The sequence below is a fragment of the Phaethon lepturus genome, unplaced genomic scaffold (genome assembly GCF_000687285.1).
Source record: "Phaethon lepturus isolate BGI_N335 unplaced genomic scaffold, ASM68728v1 scaffold1962, whole genome shotgun sequence".
Lineage (NCBI taxonomy): Eukaryota > Metazoa > Chordata > Aves > Phaethontiformes > Phaethontidae > Phaethon > Phaethon lepturus.
Genome location: NW_010523871.1, coordinates 39,557 through 53,713, shown reverse-complemented (window position 1 = coordinate 53,713; position 14,157 = coordinate 39,557). Strand labels below are relative to the sequence as shown.

At 41.3% G+C, this 14,157-nt stretch overlaps 1 protein-coding gene across 1 annotated transcript in view; it reads right to left on the bottom strand.

Moving 5' to 3' along the window:
• Positions 1-1,874: 1,874 nt before the first annotated feature.
• Positions 1,875-14,157, bottom strand: part of LOC104617024 (28S ribosomal protein S5, mitochondrial-like) — a gene marked incomplete at its 5' end in the record, with an annotated part of 51,593 nt that continues 39,310 nt past the window's right edge. The window contains one exon of the mRNA XM_010282234.1: positions 1,875-1,988. Coding sequence (XP_010280536.1) covers positions 1,875-1,988 — 114 coding nt within the window. The remainder of the gene's footprint in view (positions 1,989-14,157) is intronic.

The window sequence follows — 14,157 nt, the reverse complement described above, 5'->3', positions numbered from 1 at the left end:
GGTTGGACTTGATGATCTTGAAGGGTCTTTCTAACCTAGTGATTCTGTGATTCTGTGCTCATCTAGAAAATTTGCAAACATAACACAGAAACTACTTCAGCCTCCTCTACACTGAGTTTCCCATCAACAGTAATAACTGATTCAACTAAGAATTTTTCTTGCAACTTTTAACTTTGCATACAACCCTGTAAAAAGCTGCAGCAGAGTGAATTCTTGTCTCCTCATTTTGTAAAGACCAATTCTGATCAACTCAAAGACTCTTCTGGCCAAGATTGCTAAACACTCCACTTGAAAAAAGAACTGTCATTACTTATTGCAGCATTTTCCAAACTCCTGGGGAGAGGAACACGGCACAACATGCCAGGTATCAGTCATGGGAAGGGCAACATAGCTGGTGAGGGGTCTGAAGAACAAGTCTTATGAGGAGTGGCTGAGGGAATGCCAGTCTGGAGATGAGGAGGCTGAGGGGAGACCTTATCATTCTCTACAGCTACCTGAAAGGAGGTTGTAGTGAGGTGGGTGTTCATCTCTTCTCCCAAGTAACTAGCGACAGAATGAGAGGAAATGGCCTCAAGTTTAGAGGAGGTTTAGATTGGATATTAGGAAAAACTTCTTTGCTGAAAGAGTGGTCAAACATTGGAACAGGCTGCCCAGGGAGGTTGTAGAGTCACCATCACTGGAAGTGTTCAAACAATGTGTGATGTGGCATTTCAGGATATGGTTTAGTGGGCATGGTGGTGTCCAGCTGACCGCTGGGACTTGATGATCTTAGAGGCCCTTTCCAACCTTTATACTTCTATGATTCTATGATCTATGTCTTTGCTGTGAGCGATCTTACTAACATATGAATCATATGAACACATGATATAAGCTGGGATCCAGGGCTGGTTAATCCAAGTTAGATGATGCACTGAGATGGTTTGATTGCTTCTAGAGACAGCTTGGTCATCACTACCCTGCATGCATAACTGTGCTTAGAGTTCCGTTACAAGGAAATCACAACTAAACTGAATGCCTCTGACCAGTATTCTTTCTCCAGTCTTTGCTGAGAAAGAAAAGGAAAAAGGTCTCTTTTCACAGCTCATATTAGAAGCTCCTTCGTAATCCTATGTTTCTTTTGATTTGTCCTATTTACTTTATGCTGTAGACAGCGTTTCTATGGTTAAGACTTCAAATTGTTTGAAGAGAACATTATAAAGAGTTGTTTCAATGCAGAAAGCCTACAAATGGGTCAAGCCACAGATCACTGAAGTTACCATGACAGACTCAAAGGGCCCTGAGTATTCTATTTTTCCCTAAAAGTGTTAAATATAGTATTTGTAGGAAGCCCGTAAAGTGGACCTTTTGCAGGTGCCTGATTCTTTTCTTTGACTTGAGAGTAAACAGCTACACTCTGCAACTAGGTGATTAAGGCTGGGTGAAACAAATGCAGACTTACGTGGCTGAATACTTTGAGGCTTTGATTTTTTTTTTTACACATAAACAGTATCTACAGTAAAAAGAAACAGTGTGTACAGGAAAGTGTAGATGATCCCTCTGGTAGGATCTACCAGTGGTTAGTTCTATCATTCTATAAAGTTAAATAAAAAATGTTTTTACCACTGGATAATATATGCTCCAAACCTAATCACATACTACTACTTTTCGCCCTTTTTTTTTAAATACAAAACAAAGTGTCCCAATGAATAAATACCCAAGTTGATTATAAAGCTTACTTTTATAGATGAACTCATAATTCTTACAGGTATTTCAATATTGCCCAACAGAAAAAAAAAAGGTAAATGTTCTTTTTCCTTTTCTGAAGTATAAAAAGTTCCTTTAAATCACCATGCCTCCCAAAGTCCTGTTACAAGCAACAATTCATTTGGCATCTTTCATATACAGTAAATGCACATACCTGCAGCCCCTTTACCATTTCCAATAGCCACTAAGGCACGTGTTGATTTTTTTCTGCCTTCCTTTGCCTTCATACAAAACACATTTTTCACCTGAAGGAAAAAAACACAAATAATTTTGTTATGGCACAGTTTAACTCTGTTTTTTTTAAAGAGAGTCAGTTTACCAAGAAGGAATTAGAGTTCTGTGATGAAACCTTGCAACATATACTTTGTCAATGGGTATCATCTGCAGTGAGACACTGGCTTCAAGGCATTCAAGACGTAAAGGCTGCTAAAAATCTATACTCAGACACAGAAGAAGTTACCTCAGTACAGCTGCATTAAAATATTCCCTCTGTGTTTAGCTGCACAACAGACAATGCTCTAATGCTGCTAGCTTCATGTGTGATTTCAATCATGATGAAGAAAAATGGAAAAAAATGGAAAGTGACATTAACATCTCACTGCCCCCCTCACATTTTAACGCATTTTAGAAGCACTCGCAGGAATTGCTCAAGGCATGCTGTTGCTTTACATGGGTTAAAACTTAGGATTGAAATCTACTTGCAGACAGAAGGCATTCTCATTACTGAGATGACAGCTGCTAAAAAGACTTAATTTCAGAGAGAGGAAGAAGAAAATGGCATCTTATTCCTGGAACTAGAAATGTTTACAGAAACTCTGCAGGAAATTCAAGCAAAGATGCAAGAAAACTATTTAGTTTGGAGTGGTGACACACAACAACAATTAGGGAGACAGGAGGCCTTACGCTAGCATTCTGGAAATCTAACTTTGCTTCTCCCTCTGCTACGGACTCCCCTGTGTGACTATAGGCAAGTCCTTGCTTTATAGTCTCCCACCTTAAATGGTCTAATACATCATCTGAGATCCTTTGTCCATCTAGCTCCTCTTCTAGTTTCCTTGGTTTTGTTTATGTATTAAAATATATGTTTATCTAAACATATGCATGTATTTTAATATATACTTTATATACGATATATAACATTAAATATATAAAAAATTACAATATAAATGCATTATATATAATATATTTAAAAATATACATACTGGATATTCCTTGACTCTGTTAATATTTGTGTCTCAGAATTACCAGGCAAAAGATACAATTTACTTCATGGTTTATTCCTCCCCTTCCTCTAAAATGCATCAGGGTCTACTTTCTTGAAGCCTCAATATGATGTCCATAAATTATAGTAATAGTTAAATTAAACATGCATGGTTAATACATGAATTAAGCAGTGCTTCCCTCTTTTCCCTTTTTCCCTACATGTTATTCTTCAGTAAGCTAGTCTGGTTGTAGTGTTATACATCTGAAAGTAGATTATTATAAAATACTTGTCATGGCTTAAAAATCCTTACTGAAATGCACAAAAAAAACCCAAAACAAAAAAAATTCCACTGGCATCACTACGTACAGATTAGGAATGAGTGCTTCTGAAAAATTCCTCCTTGCTTTCATTAAAATAAAGATGCTGTTAAATTCAAGGTGCACATATATTCTACAGAGCATTTCAAAGAAATATCAGCTCTGCTAGTTGCTTATTCCAAGCTATTTTTCTTTCTGCAATCTTACTGCTTACAAGAACAAGCTAAAAAAACAAGTCCCCTAAGACAAAAGTGCCTGTGGAAACAGGTTATTTACAGAAAATGCAAAATAATGATGAACAAAAGAAAAAAAGAGCAAAGCAGAGTGATCTCTCCAGCATCAAAAGCACACTATTTTTGTTTTGCACGTACTTTTGTCTTCCATTGACAATCTGAGCAAGTACTTGTACAAAAACAAGTTGGTATGTGTATTGTCAAAAATAAAGGAGGCGATGTTTTTAGAATCTACTAAAAAATTCTTCTCCCTTTCCAGAAGGTGGCAATAAAGACACATGCAATGAGCTTCTCCAGAAGTCCTCCTAAAACTGCACTTGTCAGCTGTTTCTGAGCAGCTCTGAAGGAAAATGTGTTCAGTCACCCATCACAATTGGTGCTATTACATCTTTCCTGAAATGCTGTGAAGACCTTTCAAGCTTGATACTGTGCACAGGCAGCCATGACTGCTGGAACAACAGTGTCCTTAGATTCTCCCCACTACAGCCCTCTGCCTCCTTACATCAAAGCAAGCAGTTCTCTTCTGGACTGCCCTCAGCAATGCTTCCATTCTGTCTTGGAAATAAAGCATGCAGCTGAAAGCCCATCATTAAACTGCACTGGATTTAATTAATACACAATGAACAATGTGCCACTTTTAAAACAGCATGAACTCCAAAGAGTGACTGAAACTAAGACACAATTACCCCTATTTACTAAATTGCCACTCAAGCCAGATCTAAAGCCAATTTTTAAAATTTGAAAATAGATGCATGCTCAACCTTAATCACAGTGTACTTCAAACTGACTGTCTCCCTGTATCCATTACCCAGTGGTGATAATGTAAATTCAGCTTTCTTTCAGAGCTGAGGGAAGAACAGCATCTCTCAAACACAAAACGAAACCACCTTAAACATTTATTATGAAGAGAAATGGCTAGCCACAGTTTCAAAGGTGGAGTTGGAAGTGTGGAAATAACGGTACAGTCAGACAGGCTGCTAAAGGTTATTGAGATTTCAAGTACTTATCAGCTGTTGCACTCTGTCAGAAAAAGGTAAAAACTCAACACTTCCCTAGAGGTTTTGTTCTTGTAAAAGCAGACCAAACTGATTGCCCTTGGAAACTCCTCCTTTCTAAAAATCATATTCTAGTCATGATTTTTAGAAACATGCCATCTCTAGGCCACACTCTTGACGCTGCTATTCCTTTGCTGCTGTTATGCAGAGGAGAGTGTCTGCACAAGGCTGAAGCTCTCATGGCATAAGGTCCTCTGGTCCCAATATTTCTCTAAGGTACGAGGTGAGACAATATCAAATGAGAGCAGGGTGCAGAGCTGAAAGAAAAGCACTTCCATGCAAGTGAGCCTAGAGAGGCTCAGGGACATAGCTAAAAGGCTTGGGAAGCCAGCTACCCAAAAGAATTGAGTATTAAACTTGTAAACAAAAATCAAGCCCGTGTTAGCTAGATCATGTCCGTATCAGCCTTCTCTTCTCTGTGAAAAGCACGAAGGGCAGAGCAGATTTGTACCACAGTGCCAGAACACAGGACAAGAGGAAATGGCATCAAATTGCGCCAGGGGAGATTTAGATTGGATATTAGGAAAAATTTCTTTACTGAAAGAGTGGTCAAACATTGGAACAGGCTGCCCAGGGAGGTGGTGGAATCACCATCACTGGAAGTGTTCAAAAAACATGTAGATGGGGCAGTTTGGGACATGGTTTAGTGGACATGGTGGTGTGTGGTTGATGGTTGGACTTGATGATCTTAAAGGTCTTTTCCAACCTTAATGATTCTATGCTTCTAACACCTCCCAGTTGCAACTTAAACCTACCATACCTAGAAATCAGAAATAGCACAAGCCAGTTGGAGAGCAGAACTAGTATTGCTGACAAGTAACAAGGGTGTCGTATGGTTTCCCTAGAAGTGTGCAAAAGGTGGGCAGTGGCAATGGCAGTGCTTCAGAAAAAGTCTTCTGCTACGATTACTAAGATGTGACCTTTGCAAGAACAGCTAGCTAGGAAATTTATCAGTCCATACTGATGTTTAATATAAATGTTAGGGAGGGCCACATTCAGTAGCCCAACAGAGGCAAGGCTGCCATAGCTCCATACTCCCAGGTCTGACAAGTAGCAAGGGATGGGAGGAGTGGACACCACCTCCCACAGCTCCAGTAGTAGCTCCAGTACTTCAAAAAGTAGCAAAGCCAAGTATATATCCCAGAGACACACATGCAGAAAATGGACATGTCCAGTTACAGTCTGTCACAGACAAGGCACTGCCTTAAACAGCACCTACATATAGGACTTGCATAAAACCTACGTATAGACAGCCATACCCTCTTCCTCCTCTTCAACTGGTAGAGACTGAGGTTCACTACTGCAGGCACATACACACCATTCTCTAGATCCATGAATGCATGCACATTTTCGTGTCCCCTAAGTACCAGCATGGCCCCTCTGTCCATCTGATACCACTGCCCAGGCCTTCTTACCCACTTCATAGATCTTCTAGTTGCCAGCTGGTCCAGCTTGGTCCTCACTAGGAAACACACAGCACTCACACACTTGCCTCAGAGGCACTCCACATTCACAGGTCCCCCTGAATACAAGCAACTGGTCCTCTGCTTGCCTGACCCCATTCCCAGACCTCAGGCTTCCTACTTGCTGGCTAGTCCAGCTTGAAGTTTGTTAGTAAATTACACCTCCTTCCCCCCAACTCCCAAAACCCCAAACATCAGGTTTTGGAAGACACAGGCCCTGACCTCCCTGCTGCCTCCACAGCAGCCGGCACCAGGCAGATGTGCTGTGACCTTCGGTCCTGCCCCAGGCACCAGTGCTGACCCCCTAACTTGCTTCATTCACCCTGGTCCCTCCCAGCAGCTGATCTTCAGGACACACACCATTCCCACAGGAGTGGCTGGTGGCAAAGACCCTCACCTGGTCCAGTAGCTTGCACTGAGACCCCATTCACTGGGGTTGCTGACATCACAAGTCAGGAGTGCTCACATCCCCAGCCTGATTGTAGTTGCTGGCACCAACTTCACTCCCAGTGGTCCCATCATGTAGCTGGCACTCTGGGCTCAAATTCTGTAGGACCATCCCTAGATCCACAAGGCTATGGCCCCTCCAAATACTGATGCTAGGACCCTCACTTGTTCCAGTTGCTGACACCACAGGCCATGGGGCACCCAAACCCCCAGTTTGACTCCAGTTGCTGGCCCAGTGTCCACTCACACCAATCCCCCAAGAAGTCCTTGTTCTTGGTCGCTGCAGACCTCACACACACAGAGGCGTCAGAGTGAGATTAGACAGAGAGATAATTATGAAAGGATTTAATAAGACAGACTGTGGTCATCAGGCACAGGGTCAGTCAGACATGCATATAGCCCCATCTTAAAATGCAGCCAGCCCCTTTTATACTCCTCCTTTCTGACTATTCCTCTTTTGTTCCTCCCCAAACCCTTTCCCTGAACATTCTTTCACCAGTTTGCACAGTTCCAATGACATGCCTCCAACATCCTGGACCCCCAGGTTTGCATCCTTGTTGCAAAGTACTGGTTTGCCTGCAGCTTTTTCTAATAGCCCACCAATGAGTGTGACCGACAAGGTTTCTCTTCTTTGCCCCCATTATGTATGTCTGTGTGTCAGGTTTATGCCTCTGTATATTTTGCTTGCAGCTTCCCCCTTTTCTTTAGTATCTCACTGGACCTCTATCAGATAATCTTAATGAAATAAACATTCTCACATTCCACATACGCTTAGCAACTAGTGTGGCTGACCAGGTTTGGCTCGTATTACCACCTGCCTTATAGTTTGTCGGTCAGGTTTGTCTCTGTATGTTCTTTTTTATGGCTTCTCCCTTACTACATTTAAAAGGTTCTTAACCATGCACCCTTAAAGGAGGAGATGATCTCTCCAATGCAATCCCAGTGGGCACAGACATAAGCACACCTATACAACATATGCATATATACACAGCAAGCCCTGCAGATCAACACAAACAGAAACGAAGAGCACTCACACAAACACAAATACCACAAATAACCTCAATCTGTTCCTTTCTCTGGCTGATCAGCATGAAGGCCCATTAGTGGGAAATAAAAGTACTCCAGTTGCTGGCACTTTGACCCCCCATACACACACAGAGTAAACACGAATCCTGAGCCCAAGAAAATAGTTATAAATTGAGTTTAATAAGAAGTCAGGACAGATGGTTCTGATTAGACACAGGTTATGGCGAGACAAGCATACTGACCAGACCTGCTTACATACAAGCCACCCTTTCTATCTGCTTATCCCTGTGTTTTCCCACACTTGTTCCTCTCCAAATCACCTAGATCCCTCCTTTGCTCTCCCTTTAGCTCCTGCCTTAGACATCCCTTAAGTCTTGTGTAATACTGAAATGCTCTTCCCCTACATTCCATAATGTGTCCCCTACCCCTTGGCAGTTAACCCTCCCTCAGACTGTGGGGTGCTCTGGAGAGCCTCATCTTCATAGACATCACCCCTGGACCATGGGGCTGAGGCTATCCCAGTACAGCCCCAGGAAGAACAAAACAGGGTGTCTTTTTCTCTGAGTTTGGCTCCCCTGCCTGTCTTTGTGCTCCTCTGGTCTGTGTGACGAGCCACTGAAAGACACATGGCTCTCCTGTGATGGCCCTGGAGGGAGTGCTGGCAGGGTGTTACTTGGGCTCCTCTACCTGCTATTGCCTCTGCGCTCCTGTGTGTGTGGGCAGACAGGCCTTTTATCACATACTGTAAGAGTCAGTACTCTCTCCATCTTGGCCATCTGTAGAATAAATAAAGTACTTATCTTGAAGAATATAACCTCTGAGAAGTACGAAGATTAGAACCAGCCATCCTGTTCACAGTGCATCCATCCCCCATGGACACAGTAGCGGAGAAACTGCAATACAGAAAACAATCTGGACTCCTCTACTCCTCGGTCAGCAAAACAGATGAAAGTTTTTGACCAGATACTTGAAATGTTTTTCATATAGGCTGACTCATCACAGATCTGTGATAAACCCCAAGCACAGTTCTCATCCAAATTAGTAATAAGCCCAATGCGCAGAGAAGCTATCGTCTAGACCATGCTTAGTGCTGATAGTTTTCCCGTCACATGTGTGAAATTCTCTCTTTTATGACTCACTAGGAAAAATAACATAGCTCAAATGTCCTACCAACACACCATGTGTCTAAATGTGGCTTCATACTATAGCTTATATCTGAGTACATATCCTTGGGGTTAACCCCACAATAATGCATGCTCAAAGCCACAATACATCTGAAATGGCTTTGTTTCCTTTTCTAAGGATGATCCATAAGCATGCCAAATTATAATTCACTTAAAAGCTTCTGAATGTTCCAAATGCCAATTATTTCATCCATACAAGCTGACAGGTAAAAGAGATAAAAATATTTAATTATTTAATCAACAGAACCAGTTGAAGGTAGCATCCCTAAACTACTGTAAAGGCAAACCTAAACTCTTGAGAACTCCAAAAATGTCAGAAATAAATTCTAGTGCACACCTCTGACTTCTCATTCTTTCCCATGACAGGTTGCTTCAGGTGCTGCCTTAAAAACTGTCTGAAATTTTCACTGTCAAGTCTAAAGACACTGTCAGTATTATCCAGGGAACAGAAAACTTCCCTGTAGTTCTAAAAGCAAAATCAGGAGTTCCAATACCCCAAAAGTACTTCTGAGCTAACAACTCATTTGAAGTAAATTATTACTCAGAGAGTACCCTGTACACCATATAATTTTTCAGTCACAGATGTCAAACAATGGATCTCAGACACTGTAATTTCATGCAGAATTTCCTTTTCACAAGCCTTTTTTATTGCACCGTTTGCAAAAACAATAGCTAGAAAACAATTTCCAGTGACTTATATAAAGAAACAAAGGGTTTAGACTGCGTATTAAGGAATACTCTTTTTGTCACAAGTAGCAAGTCAGGGGTCCGTATTGGGATCAGTACACTTTAATATCTTCATCAGTAACACAGACAGTGGGATCAAGTACAACCTCAGCAAGTTTGCAGATGACACCAAGCTGAGTGGTGTGGTTGACACGCCTGAGGGATGGCATGCCATTCAGAGGGACCTGGACAAGCTTGAGGAATGGGCCCGTGTGAACCTCCTGAGGTTCAACAAGGACAAATACAGAGTCCTGCACCTGGGTCGGGGAAACCCCCAGTATCAATACAGGCTGGCGGATGAAGTAATCGAGAGCAGCCCTGCTGGGAAGATCTAGGGGTACTGGTGGATGAAAAGCTGGACATGAGCTGGCAATGTGCGGTTTTAGCCCAGAAGGCCAACCATATCCTGGGCTGCATCCAAAGCAGCGTGGCCAGCAGGTTGAGGGAGGTGATTCTGCCCCTCTACTCCACTCTGGTGAGACCCCACCTGGAGTCCTGCGTCCAGCTCTGGAGCGCTCAGCACAGGGAAGACACAGGTCTCTTGGAGCGAGTCCAGACGAGGGCCACAAAAACGATCAGAGGGATGGAACACCTCTCCTATGAAGAAAGGCTGAGGAGAGTTGGGGTTGTTTAGCCTGGAGAAAAGGTGGCTCTGGGGAGACCTTACTGTAGCCTTCCAGTACTTAAAGGAGGCTTATAAGAAAGATGGGGACGGACTTTTTAGCAGGGCCTGTAGCAATAGGACAAGAGGTAATGGTTTTAAACTAAAAGAGGGTAGATTTAGCAGATACAAGGAAGGAAGTTTTTATAATGAGGGTGGTGAAACACTGGCACAGATTGCCCACGGAGGTGGTAGATGGCCCATCTGTGGAAACATTCAAGGTCAGGCTGGTCGGGGCTCTGAGCAACCTGGTCTAGTTGAAGATGTCCCTGCTCACTGCCAGGAGATTGGTCTAGATGACCTTTAAAGGTCCCTTCCAACCCAAAGATTCTATGATAAGATTAATTCTGTGGTCTTAAAACAAACATGTACTCACGGGGTTTTTGCTACTTTGTGGAAAGTTGAAACTATGGCCTTATATTCTATTAACAACACCCTTCTGCACCTAGACAATTTATTTTTTAGTGGATGCAGAACAAATGACTATAGAGTATCATACAGTTATAACTCTCTTCTGTGTTCATATTCCCTACAGATAACTCTTTACAGTTGCATGTGCTTTAGTGACAATACATTTAGAAATACTTAAGACAAGGTCCTTCATACCATTTTGACCCAACAAACCTTTGGTTTTTTGACTTTACCTCTGTTTTCCACATGCCAACATACAACTACTGTTCCTAAGGCAAGTCAATTCTCTGTGGCTTGTTAAAGAAAGCCTAATGGTTCCTAGTGTCACCATCCCTGAACAGTCCCAGAACACATTTAGGGTCCCCACACAACCGATCATCTCTACTGCCCCACTGATATTTGCCAAGGGTTGGAATGAGATGATTAAATAAGTACAGGTGACACTCAACTGCAAGAACATAAACCTTGAAACTTCTGCTAATCTTTTCCGGTTAGGAATAGACTGTTCACTCCTCCTCTGATTTTAGCTAACACACAGCTTATGCTAAGGCCTGATGTATGCTGGGAGCAGCTCCATTAGGTCAAATTGAGGGCAACATGTACGTAAAGACGATGACCAGGAAGGTCTAAAGGTCATTATGCAGCCACTGCCACCTGCAGCTTACTGTCCCCTGCAGCCATCATCCTTGCATACTGATCATCTGGCAGTTTCTTCAGAATCCCCTAACTCGTGGCAATGATACAGACCAAACTTCCAAGCTTTCCAAGCTAGATGATACAAATATGTCAGCTTACCCGAAAAGATTTTGAAATGGATCCAACAGAAGCCAGACTGCTGAGGCTTTCGTGTTTCCCAGTGTGATACAGTGGATGCCTGCACCATGACAGAGGATCTTACTGCTGGTTTGGCAACCATTTTGTTCACAGATGCACGAGTTACAAGTTGCAAGTTACAGGTTATGAATTAGAGAACTTTTGAGTTAGAAACCTCATGAATTAAGTGATGAACTAGTGAATTCACATTAGACTAGACAAAGGGGATTGAGTGCATCTGTTTGATGTGGTGGCTTGTTTTCCTTCCTAGTAAGCTCGCAAAATAAAGTTTAATTTACAGAGTATGTTGTCCTGTAGACTTGAGCAATCCAAATGGACCATGACAAGCACAACTAACACTACTTTGCACAGAGGGGAAGCACAACCCACATCAGATGTAAATTGTGCAGACCCTGATGAGAAAGCTGCTTTTTTCCAGTTGATCTCTCAGTCTTGCTTCTGCAAAGCGCCATACAACAACTGAGGTAAATGTTGCGTCCAAACACGTTTCAGACAGTCAAAATAAGCATGCTTGAATCACCTGAATGTCTGAAGAAAACAGGGGAAGAATGACCACACTCACTTGACAGAAACTGCTTTAAGAAATTACAGGTTTTGCATGAAGTCCTGGCACATCAGGACTCAGATATGTACTGCCAATACTATGATACAACTCTGTGAAGCATACCCAATCTCAAGTCAATTCAACTAAGGATAAAGTCTGTAAGGAATACTGCTGGAGGTAACATGCAAAAAAAGAGAGACAAGATTTAGGTGAGAGCTTAGGATCTGGCTTCATTTACTGCACACTGCCTTGACAAAAGTATTTCTTCTCAAAGGCTTTCTGTAAAGTTCACCACTAACCCTATTCCTGGGAAAATACCACCCATATGCTTTTCAGAATATCCACGCAATTATCCACTCAATGCAATTTACTTTGATTGAGTCTATCTATGGAAGAACCACTTAGTTATTTTTACTATGCAAGTGTTAAAAAAGATCTCTTTTGTCCTCTCTTCTCCCCCCGCCCCCTCTTAGAAAGTAAAAACAAAAAAACAAAACCCACACAAATACCCAAAAGAAAAAGGTCCACATACAATTTTACCTACAACATAAGAAAGAATGAGAGATGAACCTGAACTAAAATAGCAACATCAAATGATTTTGTATTTCAAGGACTAAAAAAGATAATACCAACATCGCAGTACCCAGCTCATGACATATGAAGCTCTGTACATAAACCAAAGCACCAGTGTACTTGTATCTGCTGAGAGCAGCTTTTGCTTTAAGGATAGTATCAGTGACTTTATGTTGCTGCCTTTTGCACTATTTCTCTGTACAAATTTAGTGTATTCCCTGACCTGAACTTCTTTAGCAAGTCTATACCTTTCTGCAATTCAACACTCAAACACAAGTCAACAATTTTTTTGTTTAAAAACCATATCCTAACCACCTGGCTGAAAAAGGGAACTATTCTGACACTGGAAAGGTTGCACTGACCCAGTTACAATGGGACCATGCTTGCACAAAATTCTTCAAGTAAAGCTATCTTTATCAGAAACAGGTAACGAAAACAAAAAAGCATGAACATAATAGCAAGTGATCAAAAGGCAGAGTTTTCATAGCTGGCAGAGGACAACTTCAATTTGCAAAGGGCATTACTTATAACTTTATCTTCTCCCTTAGAAAGCTTCCCTTCATGAAAGATTCCAAGGGCCACTAACTTGTTATATGCTTTGAGGCCTTACTGATTACTAGGTCTGACTTTCTAATTTTGATTGCACTACAAGGCAAATGCCATCATAACACATATCATGTAGGCTACATTTTTTACTATGTTGATGTTGGAGAAAAACAGAAGAAAAATTCATCTGAGGATGGATGATACACAAAATGAAGCCTTCCAGTTAAAGTAAGAATGGTGTATGTCAACTATAGCTGTAAATTTTAATTACCACTACTATTACATTATGTTAAACAACAGTAAATACTACCACCAGTTCTATTCACAGAAATTCTTCTTATGTGTAACATATCAGCAAAATGGGAAATGTGCCTTCAGTTTGTCAGGGTAAGAAAGAAACAGGTAGCCCAAGTGACCTACTCTAAGTTATGCAATAGTCTATAGGAAAGTCAGAAACAAAACCAATATGCAGTCCCTGCTGCTGTCCCTTAACACTCACTCAAACTAGCTTTTTCTCTGTGACAACTTTAGCTCTTGTTTACACAAAAATCCGAGCTTGTCTGTACTCTATTCTACAAGCAGGAAAAATCAAGTTAGCTTTTCTGTTTCTATGTTATAAGAAAACACTTTAATAAACAATTTCTCTCTTATAGCAAGGGAGCACAGCCTTTTTAGTAGCATAATCACAACAGAAAGGGGCTTTTGTTTCTTTGTTCATAAGGCAGTCCTTTAAAAATGGCTTTCAGTTTCTTGCTGCAAAATATAATTTCCCAGCAAATATTGTTTTAATCTCCTGTACTGTTATGAACATAAAGATAATGGAAAAGACATACAGAAATAGCATCATGTATGCCATCTATTAAAAATAAGAATGCTAAAAAAGATCCGTTTATTTCGAAACTTGTTATCATCAAATTATAGGACAATTATGTTGGGCTCACTGCTGGCTTTGAATATAGAAATTTGTGCTGCTGCTGCTGTTTTTCTGCAATAACCACTCTTCTTCCTCAGTTCACATTTGTGGCAATCTCATATAGCAGTAGAGCCTCAGTCTGCTTCCAAAAGCTTTTTATTATTCAGTTTTAATAAAGCAGTGAAACAAATTTCTACAGCACATGGAAGCATTGCATAGCAACTTACTTTGTTGTTTAATCTAATGAATTTGACTGTAAATGATTATGCAGCACAGA